Source organism: Triticum aestivum, chromosome 1B (genome assembly GCF_018294505.1).
Source record: "Triticum aestivum cultivar Chinese Spring chromosome 1B, IWGSC CS RefSeq v2.1, whole genome shotgun sequence".
Classification (NCBI taxonomy): domain Eukaryota; kingdom Viridiplantae; phylum Streptophyta; class Magnoliopsida; order Poales; family Poaceae; genus Triticum; species Triticum aestivum.
Window position 1 is genome coordinate 308,386,610 of NC_057795.1, and position 20,409 is coordinate 308,407,018.

The 20,409-nt window shown below is 46.2% G+C and overlaps 1 protein-coding gene across 1 annotated transcript; it reads left to right on the forward strand.

Moving 5' to 3' along the window:
- The first annotated feature begins 316 nt into the window (after positions 1 to 316).
- LOC123121102 (ribonuclease 1) lies at positions 317 to 4,151 on the forward strand. Its single transcript, XM_044541034.1, has 3 exons — positions 317 to 461; positions 3,163 to 3,324; positions 3,415 to 4,151. Exons 1-3 carry the CDS (start codon positions 360 to 362, stop codon positions 3,886 to 3,888), a joined length of 738 nt encoding a protein of 245 aa, XP_044396969.1. The 5' UTR covers positions 317 to 359; the 3' UTR covers positions 3,889 to 4,151.
- Positions 4,152 to 20,409: the final 16,258 nt, after the last annotated feature.

Sequence of the window (20,409 nt, forward strand, 5' to 3'; positions counted from 1 at the left end):
CGTTACGGTTATGAATTTAACCCCATACCCCGATCGTATTGAGCATAGATACTTTGTGTTGTAACTGTATTTTTCTTTATGTTAGACACGTCTTATTTTGTTGAGTTATATTAGTTTAAAAGCGTAGGAAATTCAACATATTCCAGCCTATAACCTTCAGAAACTAGTGTGGGAACCAGAAACTCAACCCTGATCTCGGTCCTCGCGTCGCTCTACCTCCATGACAAACATGGCCCATGCCCCCTTCCCCTCAGACCCACCCTTCTATTTCTGCCTATAAATACCAAGCCACGCTGATCACTTGGACAGCCAACGAGCCAAAAGAGTCATTTCTGCTTGCAACACTTAGCAGAGGAGATATGGCCCAGAGGACAATTTCATTGTGCCTAATCCTTGGCTTACTAGCCGCGGCAGCACCTGCCAATGCAACCAGCTTTGATTTCTATTACCTCATCCTAATGGTACGATACAGCATGCAGATGCTTATTTCCTGCATATGGATTAGTTATATTGCTATTTACTACTAGTACTTAGTATATTGTCTTGCTTAATATATAGGATTATACTCCCTTCATTCCTAATATATATATATATATATATATATATATATATATATATATATATATATATCTTGTTTGCCTTTCGTGAAGGATTCTTTCTGTAACTATATTATTTTTGTATTAACTATTTGTTTGCTACTACTGATGGATTTTTTTAGCTACTTTTATATAACACTAGGTAATTGCCGCCATGCGTTGCAGTGGGGACATAAATATTCTAGTAGTTCAACATCAATCAACCAACATCGCCTCCATAGATGCATCACTCCACTGAACCATTGAATACCAGTATACCACTGCTCTACTCCCTCCGTCTCATAAGACGGAGGGAGTAGTAAAGAAATGAGAAAATAGTATACAAATTTCTAAACTGAATGAAGTAAGCATCAGTTTCACAAAGACACACCCAACCTTGAGCATTGTACTCAAGAACTAATTCATGTAGACGGTAGCAAGGATTGGCACTTTAAGAGGCCCATCTTAAGATTAATAAGACATGGTACAATAGAAAATGGTATACTATTGGTCATAGATCTTTCTCCATCCATTGGAAGTTTTCTTCTTCTTCCTTCTCCTTCCATTTGTTCCCCCTGTTCTTCCTTTATCCATGCACACACCGGAAGCTATTCCTTGTTAAGGCAATGGAGAGGATGTCCTTCAGCTACTAAAACCAAAAGAAGCTTGTATACCGTTATTTACAGGATCGAAAAGATAGAACAGAACCTCGACGGAATAAAAAGTCTTTGTAGTATTAAGCAAGATAAATCAGTAGTGGAATAGTGTATACCAACTCCACCTATGGATGTAGAGATTACTTATCGTATTGTTGAATTCAATTTGGACTCATCAGAATACATCATCCACATTGGCATGCTTGTTCTTAAACACACTATCACTGCGCTTCAACAGAACATGCATTCTGTGTCATTTAGATGAACATACATGGTCAGCCTAACACCATAGCATCCACACAAAATGCTGGAAGCATGCCCTTGCATATCTCAACAAATACATAAGCAACTTCCAGTCTTCCACCACAGAAGTATTTTCTTTCCTGTAAGTACACAAGAACTAAAGAGAATACTAAAATACTATATCTTACTACTCGGTTTAAATTACTTTGTTCCTCTGCTACAAAATAAACTATGTACACCTTAATTTATGTATCTATAAGGATGGCAGGATGAACCATCAGTAAAACTCTAACCTGGCTGTAGTTAAGTTCAGCTTACAACATTCAGTTGTTGGCGCCGCCTCTCCTCGCAGCGCCGCTTCTTCTTCTTCCGCACTGAACTCTCTCCTTTCTTTGTCTTCTCTCAAGAACACACACACACGCACACGCACACGCACGCGCACGCGCACGTGCACGCACGCACGCACGCACGCGCGCGCGCGCACACACACACACACACACAACACATGATGAAAGCCAGGTGTCATGTTCTCCAAGCAATCCTCTTAATTGAGTGACTTCACATATACACAGGGTGTCATGTTCTTCTTCAGGTCAGAGGACGGCAAAATAAAATACTGCAGCGATGTAGATCAACCCACGTTCAATCTGTACGACTGACTTTGACAAGATCCTAGTGTGGCAGAGACCGTCGGTGAGGAAGAGAGTGTGGTGGGTGTGTATACGAGGTTCACAGATAGTTTGGGGACGAGGGCTGAATTATACACCTTGCGTTCTGTAGATGTTGCCTTACAGTTGTGTGCTTGTTAAGAATGGGTTTAGACATCCAGAACAAGAATTTCTCTACTTACAAATGCCATTAGGCTTAGGCTACATGTTCCGGCGACTTACAGACTTGCTGCAAAGACAATACATGTATGCATAGAGCGCCTAAAAATCTGATTTGACACAATTAAGGTTGTGAATCGTTAATGCTAATCAACTGACCCAATCACTTCATACCAAGTGCATGCTCACAGAACTTCATACAAATGCCCACAGAACCTACATACCCTGTAGCAAAATCTTTGCCACGCCTAAATAAACATTAATACATGGACAGAACAGAGGTGTAAGACAGAGCAGAAATCGTACGCCTCAGGTGAGACGGTGACGGACGCTTGAGCTCGCGTTAAGAGAGGCTCGGCATGGACAGGACCTGGATTTGTCACCTCGCTGTCCTTCAGGAGCTCTGCGTCGTCCGTGTTGGCAGGGACTCCGACTTGTCGGTGGCTGGAGGATCTCCGCCGCATCGGTGCGGGAGGATGCCTGGGGCACCGATGCGGGTGGTGCAGGTGGGTTGGACGGCGGGAGCTGATGGCGGGCTCGCAGCGAGAGCTGGTGCTCAGCTCAGCTGGATCGCTTGAAGGTTGTGGTCGTGGAAGGGAAGAGGTTCGGCAGCGGGGATTTCTGGGGCGAGGGGATTCCAATCCATGCGCCGGAGGAGGCGGCGACCGGAGATTGGGCCGGTGGCGGCGGGCAGAGAAGGGCGCAGTATTTGTGTGTGTGTGTGTGTAGAACACTATTTTTCTTGTTAGACACCGGAGAGATTATAATATTGACTCGTATCTCTCAATCCGGTATCACACTCAGGTTATATTATTATTATTGACTCGTATCCTAGATCATGCTCATGAATTGGCTTTGCAGTGGCCTGGAGCATACTGTGTGGACAGCGAGTACGGATGTTGCGTGCCCAAGTACGGATACCCAGCGGAGGATTTCTTCATCCAGAGCTTCACGACCTTCGACTTGTCGCTGAACAAAGCCGTCGTGAGATGCAATGGCGACAAACCATTCGACATTAACAAGGTCAACTAACATGAACACATTTATTCAACATCTTCTTGTTTATGCATATGCATGCAGTAGCGCAGTAATTTTATAACCATGCATGAGCAGCTGGAGCCAATTGAAAACAACTTAAACCACTACTGGAGCAACATTCATTGCCCGCGCACCGACGGGACGAGCACCTGGAAGAGCGAGTGGCGCAGCTACGGCGTCTGCTCGGGCCTCAAGGAGGTGGACTACTTCAGGGCCGCACTCAACCTCCGCAAGAACGCCGACGTCCTCGGCGCTCTCGCCGAGCAGGGCATCAACCCGGACTACAGGCTGTACAGCACGGAGCACATCAAGTGGGCGGTGAACCAGAAGCTTGGAGTGATGCCTGGGGTGCAGTGCAGGGACGGGCCGTTCGGCAAGAAGCAGCTCTACCAGATCTACCTTTGCGTCGACAAGAACGGGGAGGCCTTCATCGACTGTCCCAAGCTGCCCAAACTGCAGTGCCCTGAGGAGGTCCTCTTCCACCCCTTCCACACGTGGATGCTCAACGCCACATCGCCTGCCAAGATCATGTTGCCCACCAAGGCCTGAGAGCCACCCACCCAGCCGGCGCTTCACCTGAGAGTACGTACTACTGTGGCCTGGAGCATTATATCGTGCTTGTTGCTCCGGTGAATAAATAAATGGATGGTTGAATAAATAAAAAGTATATACATAGTTGGGAGTTGCGACTTGTCATAACAACATGACCGTCAAATCGCTTCTCTACTAGCTACTATGTATATGCGTATCCATAATATTTGTAATACGTGGTATATGAATGAACAGTTTTATTATGTCGGGTGTTTAAGAAATTCTTTTATCTTGGTTCGTTCTAAATTTTTGTTCATGGCTGCTTCTGTTGTTGATATTAATTGGTTTCAAATTTAGTTTCCCGTAAGTTTGACTACATACAGTCTATGAGTTATCCATTTGTTTGTGCTTCAGTGCATGGTTTTTTCACTCTATATTTTCTTTTTTGTTTACTAGCAAAAGAGCCCGTGCATTGCAACGGGAGAGAAAACGTAACACACACTCTTAACTCAACAACCATCACTCAAGACCACAATAGGTCCATCTCTTTTATTTTTGCGAGCCATCATATTTGTGTTGCCGCTTATCCTCCTTCTCACCCTCGCCGGCGATGGCCTCGGTGTTCACACAAAACAACAAAAAACGTGTGTTGAATATGGTTAATCCTAAGGCGTCTCTCTCTCCCTCTCTCCTCCCTCTCCCTCTCTCTCTCTCCCCTCTCTCTCTCTCGCTCGCTTTCTCTCACTCTCGCGATGAGAAATCTGTTGTTTTTCCTTCCGACATTTTTCAGAGCTATGCACGTGTAGTTATTGATGTTTTCTTTTCCGTATATGGTTATAGTGGGGTATTTATTTGCAATCAGGATCGCCGCCGGTATGAAAAAATGGATCTTGCGCTATAAATTATAAGTTTGCTACCATAACAATATTTTAAAAATATTTAACAGGTAAAATTAACATCATATTTAGATTCCACACATTTTTTTTAATAAAATTTCATATATAATATGTTAAAATCAAAGTTACGGTTTAAAAGATACAGATAATTTAGAAAATCATTTGGTTTGACTCAAATATATTCCAAAATAATATTTAAAAGTACTTAACAGGTAAAAATAATCTCATATTCATATTCTACATATTTTTCTAATCAAATTTCATATATAACATGTTCAAATCGGAGTTACGGTTTAAAAGATATGGATGATTTTAAAAAGCATTTGTTTGACTTAAATATGATCCGCGGATGAATTACCTAAAACATCAGGGTTTTTGTCGAAAAATGTAAAATAACGGTTCGTGTGTGACTTAAATTCGGATGGCGGGTTGATTTCAAGAAAAGACAGGGACTTTTGTGTAAAATATGAAAATAACGCTTCGTTTTAACTTAAAACGGGACTGCGGGTTGAATTCTCTGAAATAGAGGGACTTTTCTGACAAAATGCTATGACGGACGAAAGAAACTCAATTTGCTTTATTATTAGGTAAAGATTGTGGGTTCAGCATTTGTTCACCCTGAGTAGCTCAAATCATTTGCATGCCACCGCCCATCAACTCCTATAAGAGTTGAAAGTTGTAGTGTCGTGGCTGGTGATGTCACATACAACAACAACTTCTAAATAAATAAAAACCCACAACTCATCAAAAACAAAACAAAAATTAGCCGCACATTTTGCATGCCACCGCCCATCTAGCCACGCTCATGCTAGATCCGCGGCCGCCGTCCCTTTTGCCGGCTTCGGCCACAACTGTGCTGCCCGCTACCTCCCGAGACGCTGCCTACGACCTGACCTGGGTGAAAGGACCAATGTCAAAACAAAGGTGGGTGAATGGGTTGGCTCTATAATACTAAACCTAAGTTAGTTTTCGCTTCAAGTAATAGGTCAGTCCTACGAGACAGTGCAAAGATTCTACAACAACAACCACTTCGGATCAAGCTACCAAGTTTGGATGCTTGGTTCGATAGGCCTACCAAACTCGATCACTCGAAGTTCGGATGCGGGTACCGAACCCAAAAGTCCAACCTTTGCTGGATAAGTCACAAAGTAGATATGCAACAGAGATCTAGTGTAACGCCCCGGATTCGTTGCGCCAGGTGTCTGCCAGTTATTCGCCGTCGTTGCCATGTCATTTGCTTGCGTGTTGCACTTTGCCATGTCATCATCTGCATTTCATATCATGTCATCATGTGCATTTCATTTTGCATACGTGTTCATCTCATGCATCCGAGCATTTTCCCCGTTGTCCGTTTTGCAATCCGGCGCTCCTATCTCACCCGGCGTCCCCTTCTTGTCTCCTTTCGTGTGCGGGTGTTACACGTTCTCGGAATGGACCGAGGTTTGCCAAGCGGCCTTCGCATAGCACCGGTAGACCGCTTGTCAAGTTTCGTGCCATTTGGAGGTCGTTTGGTACTCCAACGGTTAACCGGGTAACCGCAAAAGCCTCTTTCGTTGCAGCCCAACACCCCTTCCAAAGTGGCCCAAAACCCACCTAACTCTCCTCCATGCTCTCGGTCGTTCGATCACGATCGTGTGGGCGAAAACCGCAGCTCATTTGGACTCTCCTAGCTCCCTCTACCTATATATATGCCCCCTCCCCCGAAATCTCGGGCAAAACCCTAGATCAAACTCCACCCGCCGCCACCGAAAAAAAATCCGGGCAGCGGACATGTCCGCCCGCGCCCCCTCGCCCAATCTCGGCCCGCCACGTGGCACTTCGCCGCAGCCGGCAACCGCGGCCCCGCCAGGCCCATCGCGAGCCCGCGCGGGCCCAGATCCCGCGCCGGCGCCTCCCGCCTCGCGCCCGCCGCCGCCCGGGCTCCCTCCGGCGCCCCGCCGCCTCGCCGCCGGTCGCCATCCGCCGCCCCGCTCCGCCTTCGTCGCCGGCCGGCGCGCCGCGCGTCCGGGCTCCCGGCGCCGCCCACGCCTCCCCGGTCCCTCCGGCGTCCTGCCGTCTCGCCGCCCGCACCCGCCTCGCCGGCGCCGCCCCGCCACCGCGCCGGTTAGGGCCCGCGCCGGTGCGGCCCCGCCCCTCCGCCGCCGGCCCTCCCGCCTCCGGTGTCCCCCCGCCGGACCCACGCCTCGGCAGCCCTGCCCAGCTCCGCCACCGACCGCCGCCTCCCTCAACTCCGGCGAACTCCGTCGGCCTCGGAGTCCGTGCCCCCGATCCAGATCTGGAAGAAGTCCCGTATATTTTGCATAATCATGTCATGTTCATCGCATTGTATCTCTTCATCCGTAGCTCCGTTTCGTGCGTATAATATGTCAAATTGTTCGTCTCGAAGAGTACTTCATTTCATTCCATTGCATCATTTTCATTTGAGCCCATCTTGATGCCCGAAATACTGTTGGAAGAGTGCATGTTGATGTTAATCTGTTGAAACTGTTATAACTTGCTCATTTATCATTTTTGCCATGGTTGATGTGTGCATTCTATGAGGTTGATGTCTTCATGTGTTTTGATCTATGCCATGCCATCTTTCCAGGGGTGTATGCCATGTATTTTTGTGATCAATTGGTGACTAGCACAAGCATGCAAACTAGGCTTCGTGATATTACTGATTTTAGTCCCTGTTCTGCTGTTATCTTGATGCCTTATAAACTTGATGCTACAGAGAGATCCATGCTTATTTTGAGATACTTTAATAAGGGTGTTTTGAACATATGGTTATTGTCTATCCATTCATGCCCTTGTTTGCAATTATGGAGTAGTCTAGCATGTCATTTGAGTGCTCTACTTTTGCTTCAAAATGTTTCCTGGCAGATTGTTTACTTGTTATTCAATTTGGCCAAGCTTGCTATAGTTGATCCTTGCATGCTATGAACTTGTTCTTGACTTGGTTTGTTTCACAAACATGCCTTCTTGATGATGCTATGCTCATCTTGTCATGCAATGACTTGTGGTGAGTGAATCGAGCTTGTTAAGTAGTGTACATGATGTTGCTGTTTTGCTAGACAGATTCTGTTATAGTTTGTTGCTATGTTAACATGCTTCTACTAATCATTCTATGCATAATCTGGAGGTGCTCTATAAACATATTTTGATCTACATGTCATGCTATATCCATACATGCCCCTGGTTTCATTTATAGGTTGCTGTAGCTTGTTGTTATCTTGCTCTGAAGTTTGCTAAATGATGTTGCTGTCAGCCTGTTAACATTAAGTTCAGTTGTTTCCATGTGTTTTCCTATTGATCCATGAACCCTATGACCTTGCTATTGCCATGCTTAGCTTCACAAACATGCATTCTTACTGTTGCTTGCCTTGCCATGCCATTTATTGCTCTGTGGTAAGTGGTTCAAGCTCAACAACATGCCTACTTATTGTTGTTCCTGCCATGTATGAATCTGTAATATAACTTGCCATGTTTGCATGGGTGCCATCATATTTTCTGTGCCCTTTTGGCTCATGGTCAGTAAGGGACTTTTGATCTATGCAATTAGTAGATTCATGCCATGCCTTTGTTTGCCATGATATGTTCCTGTAACATGTTGTTTGCTTGCTCTAAACATTGCAACCTGATGTTATTTCTGCAAAGTCTGAAACTGTTATTATTTGCAATCTTACCATGTCCTTTTAAGCATGTTCTAGTTGTTTCTGGAGATAGCTCAGTGTTCATGTTTTGTTGTCCTTTACCTGTACTTCATGCCCATGCCTTTTGTTATTATGTTGGGGTGCTGTAGCTTGTTGTTTTGATGCTTGCAAGATGCCTAGTTGCTGTTATGGACAGATTGTTGTTATGACTTGTATAGAGTGTATGTGTTGCACCCTTGCTCCGTTTTGAGTGTGCTATGTGTTGCACCCTTGCTCCGTTTTGAGTGTGCTATATATGAAACTTGCTTGTTTTTGTATGTAGTTCCATATTACCATGTTGCATCCTTGTTTTGGTGTGTTTGCTTGATGTTTGGGTGCATTTTGCATCAATGCCATGTTTAACTTGTTTTGCTCATATCTTATAGGCCGTAGCTCCGAATCTAATGAACTTTATATGTAACTTGACTAGAATTTCGTGTAGATCATTGTGGTGCATCTTAACTTGCTGTTTAACAACTTCAACTTAATGTTTATTCAGTTCTGGACCAATTTCGAAATTTGCATATGAGGACTTACCGGATTTGTTATATGTTGTTCCCGGCCTCATTTAAACTTGCCTTGATGTGTTGTTCTTGTTTGTATCATATCTTGCCATGAGTAGCTTCATGTAGCTTTGTCATGCATCATGCTTGTTGTGCATCATGCCTTGTTCATGTGTGTTGTGTTTACCTATGTTGTGTGCTTCTTCTTGTTAGTTCCTGTTTCGTTGCGATCGTGAGGATTCGTTCGTCTACGGTTGGTTCGGCTTCATCCGTTTGTCTTCTTCATGGACTCGTTCTTCTTCCTTGCGGGATTTCAGGCAAGATGACCGCTATCCTGGATCTCACTACTATCATTGCTATGCTAGTTGATTCGTTCTATCGCTATGCTGCGCTACCTATTACCTGTTTATCCAGCCATCCCATATTGCCATGAACCTCTAACCTTTGACACCATTCCTAGCAAACCATTGCTTGGCTATGTTACCGCTTTTGCTCAGCCCCTCTTATAGCGTTGCTAGCTGCAGGTGAAGTTGAAGATTGCTCCATGGTGGACAGGATTTTGGTTGTGATATCACAATATCTCTTATATTATTAATGCATCTATATACTTGGTAAAGGGTGGAAGGCTCGGCCTTATGCCTGGTGTTTTGTTCCACTCTTGCCGCCCTAGTTTCCGTCATACCGGTGTTATGTTCCCGGATTTTGCGTTCCTAACGCGGTCGGGTGATTTATGGGACCCCCCTGACAGTTCGCTTTGAATAAAACTTGTCCAGCATGGCCCAACCTTGGTTTTACCATTTGCCTCACCACCACCTACTTTTTCCCTTGGGAGTCGCTCTCTCGAGGGTCATCTTTATTTTAGCCCCCCCGGGCCAGTGCTTGTCTAAGTGCTGGTTCGAACCGAGTAGACTGCGGGGCCCCCTCGGGGAAACTCGAGGTCTGGTTTTACTCGTAGGATGTCTCATCCGGTGTTACCCTGAGAACGAGATATGTGCAGCTCCTATCGGGATTGTCGGCGCATCGGGCGGCTTTGCTGGTCTTGTTTTACCATTGTCGAAATGTCTTGTAAACCGGGATTCCGAGACTGATCGGGTCTTCCTGGGAGAAGGTCTATTCCTTCGTTGATCGCGAGAGCTTGTCATGGGCTAAGTTGGGACACCCCTGCAGGGTTTAAACTTTCGAGAGCCGTGCCCGTGGTTATGTGGCAGCTGTGAATTTGTTAATGTCCGGTTGTAGATAACTTGACACCTGATCCGAATTAAAATGCATCATCCGTGTGTGTAGCCATGATGGTCTCTTCTCTGCGGAGTCCGAGAAGTGAACACGGTCCTTGGGTTATGTTTGACGTAAGTAGGACTTCAAGATCACCTCTTGATCATTGCTAGTTGACGACCATTCCTTTGCTCCTCTTCTCGCTCTCATTTGCGTATGTTAGCCACCATATCATGCTTAGCCGCTGCTGCAACCTCCCCACTTTACCCCTTCCTTTCCCATTAAGCTTTGCTAGTCTTGATACCCATGGTAATGGGATTGCTGAGTCCTCGTGGCTCACAGATTACTACAACAACAGTTGCAGGTACAGGTTATGCGATGATCATGATGCGAGAGTGATGCTTGCTTGCGTTGAGTTTCTTCTTCTGCTTCTTCGATCAGGGGATAGGTTCCAGGTCGGCAGCCTGGGCTAGCAGGGTGGATATTGTTTGAGTTTCTGTTTATGTATCATCCGTAGTCGGATGTTGATCTCTTGTATGATGTATTGTTGTATTCGTGTGGCATTGTATGCCTTATGTATGTATCCCTATCTATTATGTAATGTTGATGTAATGATATCCACCATGCAAAAGCGTTTCAATATGCGGGTCTATCCTTAGTGGGACCTTCGAGTTCCTTTTGGATAGGGTCACATATTGGGCGTGACAAGTTGGTATCAGAGCCTCGACCGATCTTAGGAGCCCCCTTGATTGATCGTGTAGTTTGGCCGTTGTTGAGTCTAGAAGAAAACTGTTTTCTGAGTCTAGTTATATCGGAGAGTAGGAATTCTTTTACTCCTCAGCCCCCTTCGTCGCTCTGGTGAGGAATCTTGACGTAGGTGTTTTGGATTACTCCTCTTCCCCTTTCAAATTTTCTTTAGGATCACGCAGTTGGTTTTCCGATCGTTGGTTCTCAGCTCTTTTCACCCGGTGCATTTCTCGTCAAGTTGACTCGAGCCTCTTCATCGTTGTCAAGTTCAATCCTCAGTTGTTTTCTTTTCCCACCCGCCCACCCTTCTTATTCTCGAATTCGGAGTCCGTAATCGAGTATGCTTTCTACTCGTGTGAAGTCTTTGCCTTCTTTCCTCAATTATTTCAACCGGTGTTTTTTCTTCAAGATATTCGTCGATTTCCCCGTCCAAGTTGCCTTTGTTTTTCCTGCCCTCCCACCCTTTTTCTTCCCGGAGTCTGACTCTCTCTCGACCATCTATTTCATTTGTGCGGAGCCTCTTCAGTCTTTCGACAATTATTTCAACCGGTGAATTCTCATCTCGTTTGACATTCATCATCTCTTCTTCTTCTCTGGTGGACTTAATTCAAGTTTTTCGGTGGTGATTATATTCTTTCCCTCGGCTCAAGTGTTTTCCCTGCTCGTTCGCCTCTCGCCATTCAATCATTCCGGAGTTCGGAAGACATCTCAGGAGATTCGTCTGTGCTCCAATTAATTCGAGATTGTCACCTCATTCAAATAATCCTATTGTTCCGGTGCATCATCTATCTGTTCAACATCCCTTTCCAACGGTGTTATCTCTTTAGTGGGCCCTAACCCACAGGTCTTTTCCCAGGATCTTACCTGACTCTTCTAATTTCCCCGGAGCTATTCTCAAATGTGTGATGTAAGAATGGATTTCACCAGTCACATGCCTTCTCCAAGATCGCTTTCAAATTCTTTTCATTATTGGCTCAACCTTTTCGCATTTATTTCTCCCGGAGTACCTCAACAATTTTGGTGGTGTTTCTCGTCATCATTTGAAGACCGAAGAAGAAGATTTCTGTTAAAATCTTGTCCGTTCTCCCGGAGATTCGCGGTGCTAGCTCGATGTTATCCTATCAAATTGTTTCAAGTCAGGCAAATTCTTTTCATCCATCCGGAGCATTTCAGGAGTTGCTTTCTCTCTCGATCATCCGGAGGCCATCTTTTCGGAAGATTTCTTCGTTCTAAGTTTTTCAAATTCGTTCTCCAATTATTCTATATCCGTGCCCCTTCGTTCATCTCAGTATTCTTCCCGGTGATTCATTCTCTTTCATCAGTCATTTTGAATTCTTACGGTGGTTCGTTCAAGATTCTTTTCCTTGTTTATCATATTAATTCTTTCGTTCTTTTCAATCCTACCGGTGGTTCATGAAGACCTTCTCAAGTTTACGATATGTCACTTCTCAATTCTTTTGCAAGAAGAATAAGTAGTATGCAAAAATCCATTGCTTGTCATCAATTTAATTTGATGAAGGATAAGCATACAATAAGTCTTATTCTTATTTCATCCAAGTGATTAACCCCTTTCTTCGGAGTTTGTTCTTGATGAATAAATTCTACTTCCAAGTGTTTCATCTTTTCTTTTCTGGAGTTCAAATTTCCTCGGCCATCTCGTCGGAACCTCCTTCTAATCATCGCAAGATTAATCTTATTCTTTCATCCTTCATTTCTATCTCGTCATTCTTTTGTTACCGGAGTTCTTCATGGCGATTCTTCATGACTTAATTCATTCTTCAAGAGTTCATCAAGTATCATTCCATCCCCCCTAGTTCGTGTTCTATTCCTTTCATTTTTAGCCGGAGTGCTACCTAAATCCTTTCAGTCTTATACGTTTCTTTTCTCATTCTAACCACTCCGGTTAGAACGAGTGGGTTTCATAGTCTATCTGATTCCGTGAGCTTTGGATCCTCATCATTCTCGTTTTTCCTCTCTTCTTCTCGAGTGCTATCGATTCTTTGCTTCTTCTCTTGATTTCTTGTTTCACCTCATCCCTTTTCCCTTCCGTCTCGGTCCTAAGATCTCGGGACGAGATCTCTTGTTAGTGGAGGAGTGTTGTAACGCCCCGGATTCGTTGCGCCAGGTGTCTGCCAGTTATTCGCCGTCGTTGCCATGTCATTTGCTTGCGTATTGCACTTTGCCATGTCATCATCTGCATTTCATATCATGTCATCATGTGCATTTCATTTTGCATACGTGTTCATCTCATGCATCCGAGCATTTTCCCCGTTGTCCGTTTTGCAATCCGGCGCTCCTATCTCACCCGGCGTCCCCTTCTTGTCTCCTTTCGTGTGCGGGTGTTACACGTTCTCGGAATGGACCGAGGTTTGCCAAGCGGCCTTGGTATAGCACCGGTAGACCGCTTGTCAAGTTTCGTGCCATTTGGAGGTCGTTTGGTACTCCAACGGTTAACCGGGTAACCGCAAAAGCCTCTTTTGTTGCAGCCCAACACCCCTTCCAAAGTGGCCCAAAACCCACCTAACTCTGCTCCATGCTCTCGGTCATTCGATCACGATCGTGTGGGCGAAAACCGCACCTCATTTGGACTCTCCTAGCTCCCTCTACCTATATATATGCCCCCTCCCCCGAAATCTCGGGCAAAACCCTAGATCAAACTCCACCCGCCGCCGCCGGACAAAAATCCGGGCAGCGGACATGTCCGCCCGCGCCCCCTCGCCCAATCTTGGCCCGCCACGTGGCACTTCGCCGCCGCCGGCCACCGCGGCCCGCCAGGCCCATCGCGAGCCCGCGCGGGCCCGGATCCCGCACCGGCGCCTCCCGCCTCGCGCCCGCCGCTGCCCGGGCTCCCTCCGGCGCCCCGCCGCCTCGCCGCCGGTCGCCACCCGCCGCCCTGCTCCGCCTTCCTCGCCGGCCGGCGCGCCGCGCGTCTAGGCTCCCGGCGCCGCCCCGCGCCTCCCCGGTCCCTCCGGCGTCCTGCCGCCTCGCCGCCCGCACCCGCCTCGCCGGCGCCGCCCCGCCACCGCGCCGGTTAGGGCCCGCGCCGGTGTGGCCCCGCCCCTCCGCCGCCGGCCCTCCCGCCTTGGCGTCCCCCCGCCGGACCGACGCCTCGGTAGCCCTGCCCAGCTCCGCCACCGGCCGCCGCCTCCCTCAACTCCGGCAAACTCCGTCGGCCTCGGAGTCCGTGCCCTCGATCCAGATCTGGAAGAAGAGGTTGACCCCCCGTTTTTCGTCTAAGTTCCGTATATTTTGCATAATCATGTCATGTTCATCGCATTGTATCTCTGCATCCGTAGCTCCGTTTCGTGCGTATAATATGTCAAATTGTTTTTATCGAAGAGTACTTCATTTCATTCCATTGCATCATTTTCATTTGAGCTCATCTTGATGCCCGAAATGCTGTTGGAAGAGTGCATGTTGATGTTAATCTGCTGAAACTGTTATAACTTGCTCATTTATCATTTTTGCCATGGTTGATGTGTGCATTCTATGAGGTTGATGTCTTCATGTGTTTTGATCTATGCCATGCCATATTTCTAGGGGTGTATGCCATGTATTTTTGTGATCAACGTGGTGACTAGCACAAGCATGCAAAATAGGCTTCGTGATTTTGCTGATTTTAGTCCCTGTTCTGCTGTTATTTTGATGCCTTATAAACTTGATGCTACAGAGAGATCCATGCTTATTTTGAGATACTTCAGTAGGGGTGTTTTGAACATATGGTTATCGTCTATCCATTCATGCCCTTGTTTGCAATTATGGAGTAGTCTAGCATGTCATTTGAGTGCTCTACTTTTGCTTCAAAATGTTTCCTGGCAGATTGTTTACTTGTTATTCAATATGGCCAAGCTTGCTATAGTTGATCCTTGCATTCTATGGACTTGTTCTTGACTTGGTTTGTTTCACAAACATGCCTTCTTGATGATGCTATGCTCATCTTGTCATGCAATGACTTGTGGTGAGAGAATCGAGCTTGTTAAGTAGTGTACATGGTGTTGCTGTTTTGCTAGACAGATTCTGTTATAGTTTGTTGCTATGTTAACATGCTTCTACTAATCATTCTATGCATAATCTGGAGGTGCTCTATAAACATGTTTTGATCTACATGTCATGCTATATCCATACATGCCCCTGGTTTCATTTATAGGTTGCTGTAGCTTGTTGTTATCTTGCTCTGAAGTTTGCTAAATGATGTTGCTGTCAGCCTGTTAACATTAAGTTCAGTTGTTTCCATGTGTTTTCCTATTGATCCATGAACCCTATGACCTTGTTATTGCCATGCTTAGCTTCACAAACATGCCTTCTTACTGTTGGTTGCCTTGCCATGCCATTTATTGCTCTGTGGTGAGTGGTTCAAGCTCACCAACATGCCTACTTATTGTTGTTCCTGCCATGTATGAATCTGTAATATAACTTGCCATGTTTACATGGGTGCCATCATATTTTCTGTGCCCTTTTGGCTCATGGTCAGTAAGGGACTTTTGCTCTATGCAATTAGTAGATTCATGCCATGCCTTTGTTTGCCATGATATGTTCCTGTAACATGTTGTTTGCTTGCTCTAAACATTGCAACCTGATGTTATTTCTGCAAAGTCTGAAACTGTTATTATTTGCAATCTTACCATGTCCTTTTGAGCATGTTCTAGTTGTTTCTGGAGATAGCTCAGTTTTCATGTTTTGTTGTCCTTTACCTGTACTTCATGCCCATGCCTTTTGTTATTATGTTGGGGTGCTGTAGCTTGTTGTTTTGATGCTTGCAAGATGCCTAGTTGCTGTTATGGACAGATTGTTGTTATGACTTGTATAGAGTGTATGTGTTGCACCCTTGCTCCGTTTTGAGTGTACTATATATGAAACTTGCTTGTTTTTGCATGTAGTTCCATATTACCATGTTGCATCCTTGTTTTGGTGTGTTTGCTTGATGTTTGGGTGCATTTTGCATCAATGCCATGTTTAACTTGTTTTGCTCATATCTTCTAGGCCGTAGCTCCGAATCTAATGAACTTTATATGTAACTTGACTAGAATTTCGTGTAGATCATTGTGGTGCATCTTGCTGTTTAACAACTTCAACTTAATGTTTATTCAGTTCTGGACCAATTTCGAAATTTGCATATGAGGACTTACCGGATTTGTTATATGTTGTTCCCGTCCTCATTTAAACTTGCCTTGATGTGTTGTTCTTGTTTGTATCATATCTTGCCATGAGTAGCTTCATGTAGCTTTGTCATGCATCATGCTTGTTGTGCATCATGCCTTGTTCATGTGTGTTGTGTTTACCTATGTTGTGTGCTTCTTCTTGTTAATTCCTGTTTCGTTGCGATCGTGAGGATTCGTTCGTCTACGGTTGGTGCGGCTTTATCCGTTTGTCTTCTTCATGGACTCGTTCTTCTTCCTTGCGGGATTTCAGGCAAGATGACCGCTACCCTGGATCTCACTACTATCATTGCTATGCTAGTTGATTCGTTCTATCGCTATGCTGCGCTACCTATTACCTGTTTATCCAGCCATCCCATATTACCATGAACCTCTAACCTTTGACACCATTCCTAGCAAACCATTGCTTGGCTATGTTACCGCTTTTGCTCAGCCCCTCTTATAGCGTTGCTAGCTGCAGGTGAAGTTGAAGATTGCTCCATGGTGGACAGGATTTTGGTTGGGATATCACAATATCTCTTATATTATTAATGCATCTATATACTTGGTAAAGGGTGGAAGTCTCGGCCTTATGCCTGGTGTTTTGTTCCACTCTTGCCGCCCTAGTTTCCGTCATATCGGTGTTATGTTCCCGGATTTTGCGTTCCTAACGCGGTCGGGTGATTTATGGGACCCCCCTGACAGTTCGCTTTGAATAAAACTTGTCCAGCATGGCCCAACCTTGGTTTTACCATTTGCCTCACCACCACCTACTTTTTCCCTTGGGAGTCGCTCTCTCGAGGGTCATCTTTATTTTAGCCCCCCGGGCCAGTGCTTGTCTAAGTGGTGGTTCGAACCGACTAGACTGCGGGGCCCCCTCGGGGAAACTCGAGGTCTGGTTTTACTCGTAGGATGTCTCATCCGGTGTTGCCCTGAGAACGAGATATGTGCAGCTCCTATCGGGATTGTCGGCGCATCGGGCGGCTTTGCTGGTCTTGTTTTACCATTGTCGAAATGTCTTGTAAACCGGGATTCCGAGACTGATTGGGTCTTCCTGGGAAAAGGTCTATTCCTTCGTTGATCGCGAGAGCTTGTCATGGGCTAAGTTGGGACACCCCTGCAGGGTTTAAACTTTCAAGAGCCGTGCCCGCGGTTATGTGGCAGATGGGAATTTGTTAATGTCCGGTTGTAGATAACTTGACACCTGATCCGAATTAAAATGCATCAACCGTGTGTGTAGCCGTGATGGTCTCTTCTCGGCGGAGTCCAGGAAGTGAACACGGTCCTTGGGTTATGTTTGACGTAAGTAGGAGTTCAGGATCACCTCTTGATCATTGCTAGTTGACGACCGTTCCTTTGCTCCTCTTCTCGCTCTCATTTGCGTATGTTAGCCACCATATCATGCTTAGCCGCTGCTGCAACCTCCCCACTTTACCCCTTCCTTTCCCATTAAGCTTTGCTAGTCTTGATACCCATGGTAATGGGATTGCTGAGTCCTCGTGGCTCACAGATTACTACAACAACAGTTGCAGGTACAGGTTATGCGATGATCATGACGCGAGAGTGATGCTTGCTTGCGTTGAGTTTCTTCTTCTGCTTCTTCGATCAGGGGATAGGTTCCAGGTCGGCAGCCTGGGCTAGCAGGGTGGATATTGTTTGAGTTTCTGTTTATGTATCATCCGTAGTCGGATGTTGATCTCTTGTATGATGTATTGTTGTATTCGTGTGGCATTGTATGCCTTATGTATGTATCCCTATCTATCATGTAATGTTGATGTAATGATATCCACCTTGCAAAAGCGTTTCAATATGCGGGTCTATCCTTAGTGGGACCTTCGAGTTCCTTTTGGATATGGTCGCATATTGGGCGTGACATCTAGCAAGCCTATACAACAAATATATAAAGTATGATGCATGCCAAAGTAAGTCAGGAATATGCAATCAACATATCTAATAGAAATGATGAGGAACAAGGTAGATCAAGTAATGAGCATGATGGCAACCACACAATCAACCACATATGCAGAAAGTAAAGGGGACACGGTGATTTTTTTACCAAAGTTCCCTCATAAGAGGTATGTCTTCATTGAGTACCCTAATCAAGCTTAGGAAGCAGTAAAACCTGCTCTTTCACTCACTTTCTTACTTGTGTGTGCCTCCTCTTTTAGTTAGTTGATGAACCAGCAGGGAAGGGATAGATCACCCTCACAACACTTGCAAGCAAGACACACAAGTCTTGGCTGCTTTGCAATGACGCCTTTTGAAAGCACATTTTCTCCCTTAATGGTTTTGGTAATTCATGTCAACATACATGTTGCTGGACTAATGCTTTAATCAAGCATATTTCATGAATAGTTCAACCTAGGCTAGTAGATGGATGGAGATGTGGACCCCTCAAGCTACAAAGGACAAGCACTGGCAGAAGCTTCAAGACTGATGTAGGGTGGAACCCTAATTCGTCGATCTTTCACGTTTGGAGGGGATCCTACGGAGGAAACACGAAGAACACGCGGAAGCACGAGGGGAAACACGGGGAAAACGAGAGAGAATCACTCAACCAACAAGGAATCGATCACATAAGTGCTAGATCAACATACACACATGAGATCCACAAGATACATAGTCAACTAGGGTAAGGATACAAAGGAACCGTTCATCTCCAAGAGGAGGCCTTGATGTTCTTCCCTAGATAGGGGTCTTGAATCCGCTGAGGGATCTTCTCCTAGACGGAGGTCCTGATCTCCGAGGAGAAGTAACCGAGTGGATGAGCAAAGGCTCTCACACAAATATGAGCTAATCCAATGCTAAGTCTCAAAGTGAGGAGAGGGGGTCCTATATATAGAGTTTGGGGCGAAGGGGTACATGGGCTCAGCCCAACACGCGCACACAGGCGCTGGCCGGATGATCCGGACGGGGGTCCGGATGATCCGGGCTGGTCCAGATGATTCGGGTGGAGGCCCGGATGAGCCGGAGGGTCGACTGGTGGTCGCGCAGGGCCGGATGTCCGGCTAGTGGTCCGGACGTCCGGGCGGGGTCCGGATGATCCGGGACGGGGCCCGGATGGTCCGGCTTCGGGGGAGAGCTTCTGTTGCCTTCGGTCGCTTTAGCCGGATCGTCCGGACCGGGGTCCGGATCATCCGGGCTCTGTCCGGATCGTCCGGGCCTCCGTCTGGATCGTCCGGCCTCTCTGGTCCTTGTTGCTTTCTCCTCTCCGTCTTCATGCGTGTCTTCCGCTTCCGGTTCTCCTTGCTCCCTAGCCTCTTCATGGTTGACTCCTTGGTACCTGAGTATGCATAGCATTTCCGTTTGAGGTAGTAACCATGTCTCATGTGAATCGAAAGGGAATTGTGAGAGGAGTGATGTCACCTCGGTTTCGAGAGCTCTTGCACGTGCTCGAGTCATAGGTCCTTGTGGGGTTGGATGTGTTGATGTAGCTTCCATGGGGATGATGGAAGGATGCTCTGCATCATATCCCCTCCCTTCGAAAGGATCCGACCTCGGATCTAGATCTTCATCACCATGGAAAGGCGAGAGGTCTTTGACGTTGAAGGTGTCGCTCACGTTGTACTTGTCGCTTGGTAGTTCGAGCTTGTAGGCGTTGTTGTTGTAGCGTGCTAACACCTTGAAGGGTCCATCGGCTCGGGGTAGTAGTTTGGACTTGCGTTCGTTGGGGAAGCGTTCCTTGCGAAGGTGTAGCCACACGAGATCGCCTATGTTGAAAATCATGGGTTGCTTGTTGATGTTGAGCTTGGTCGCTAGTCGTTGTACTTGGCGCTCAATGGTGTTTCTTGTATCTTCATGCATCTTCTTGATGTAGCTTGCATGGGCACTTGCGTCGAGGTTGGTGCGCTCTTGTAGAGGTAGAGGTAGAATGTCCAATGGGGACAATGGGTTGAAGCCGTAGATGACCTCGAAGGGGGACTTGCCGGTCGTCGAATGTCTTGCGCGGTTGTAGGCGTACTCTGCTATGGGTAGACACGCCTCCCACTCCTTGATGTTCTTCTTGATCAACACGCAAAGTAGAGTGGAGAGCGTCCGGTTCGTCACCTCCGTTTGGCCGTCGGTTTGAGGATGGTATGCGGAGGAGAACAAGAGCTTGATTCCGAGCTTGGCGCAAAGGGTTTTCCAAAAGTAACTCAAGAACTTGACGTCGCGGTCGGAGACGATTGACTTTGGTACTCCATGGAGGCGCAAGATTTCCCTACAAAAGAGATTTTCAATATGTGAAGCATCGTCTACCTTGTTGCAAGGAATGAAATGTGCCATTTTAGAAAATCGGTCCACAACAACAAATACGGAGTCCTTTCCATTTTGAGTTCTAGGCAAACCAAGTACAAAGTCCATGCTAATGTCTTCCCAAGGTTGATAAGGA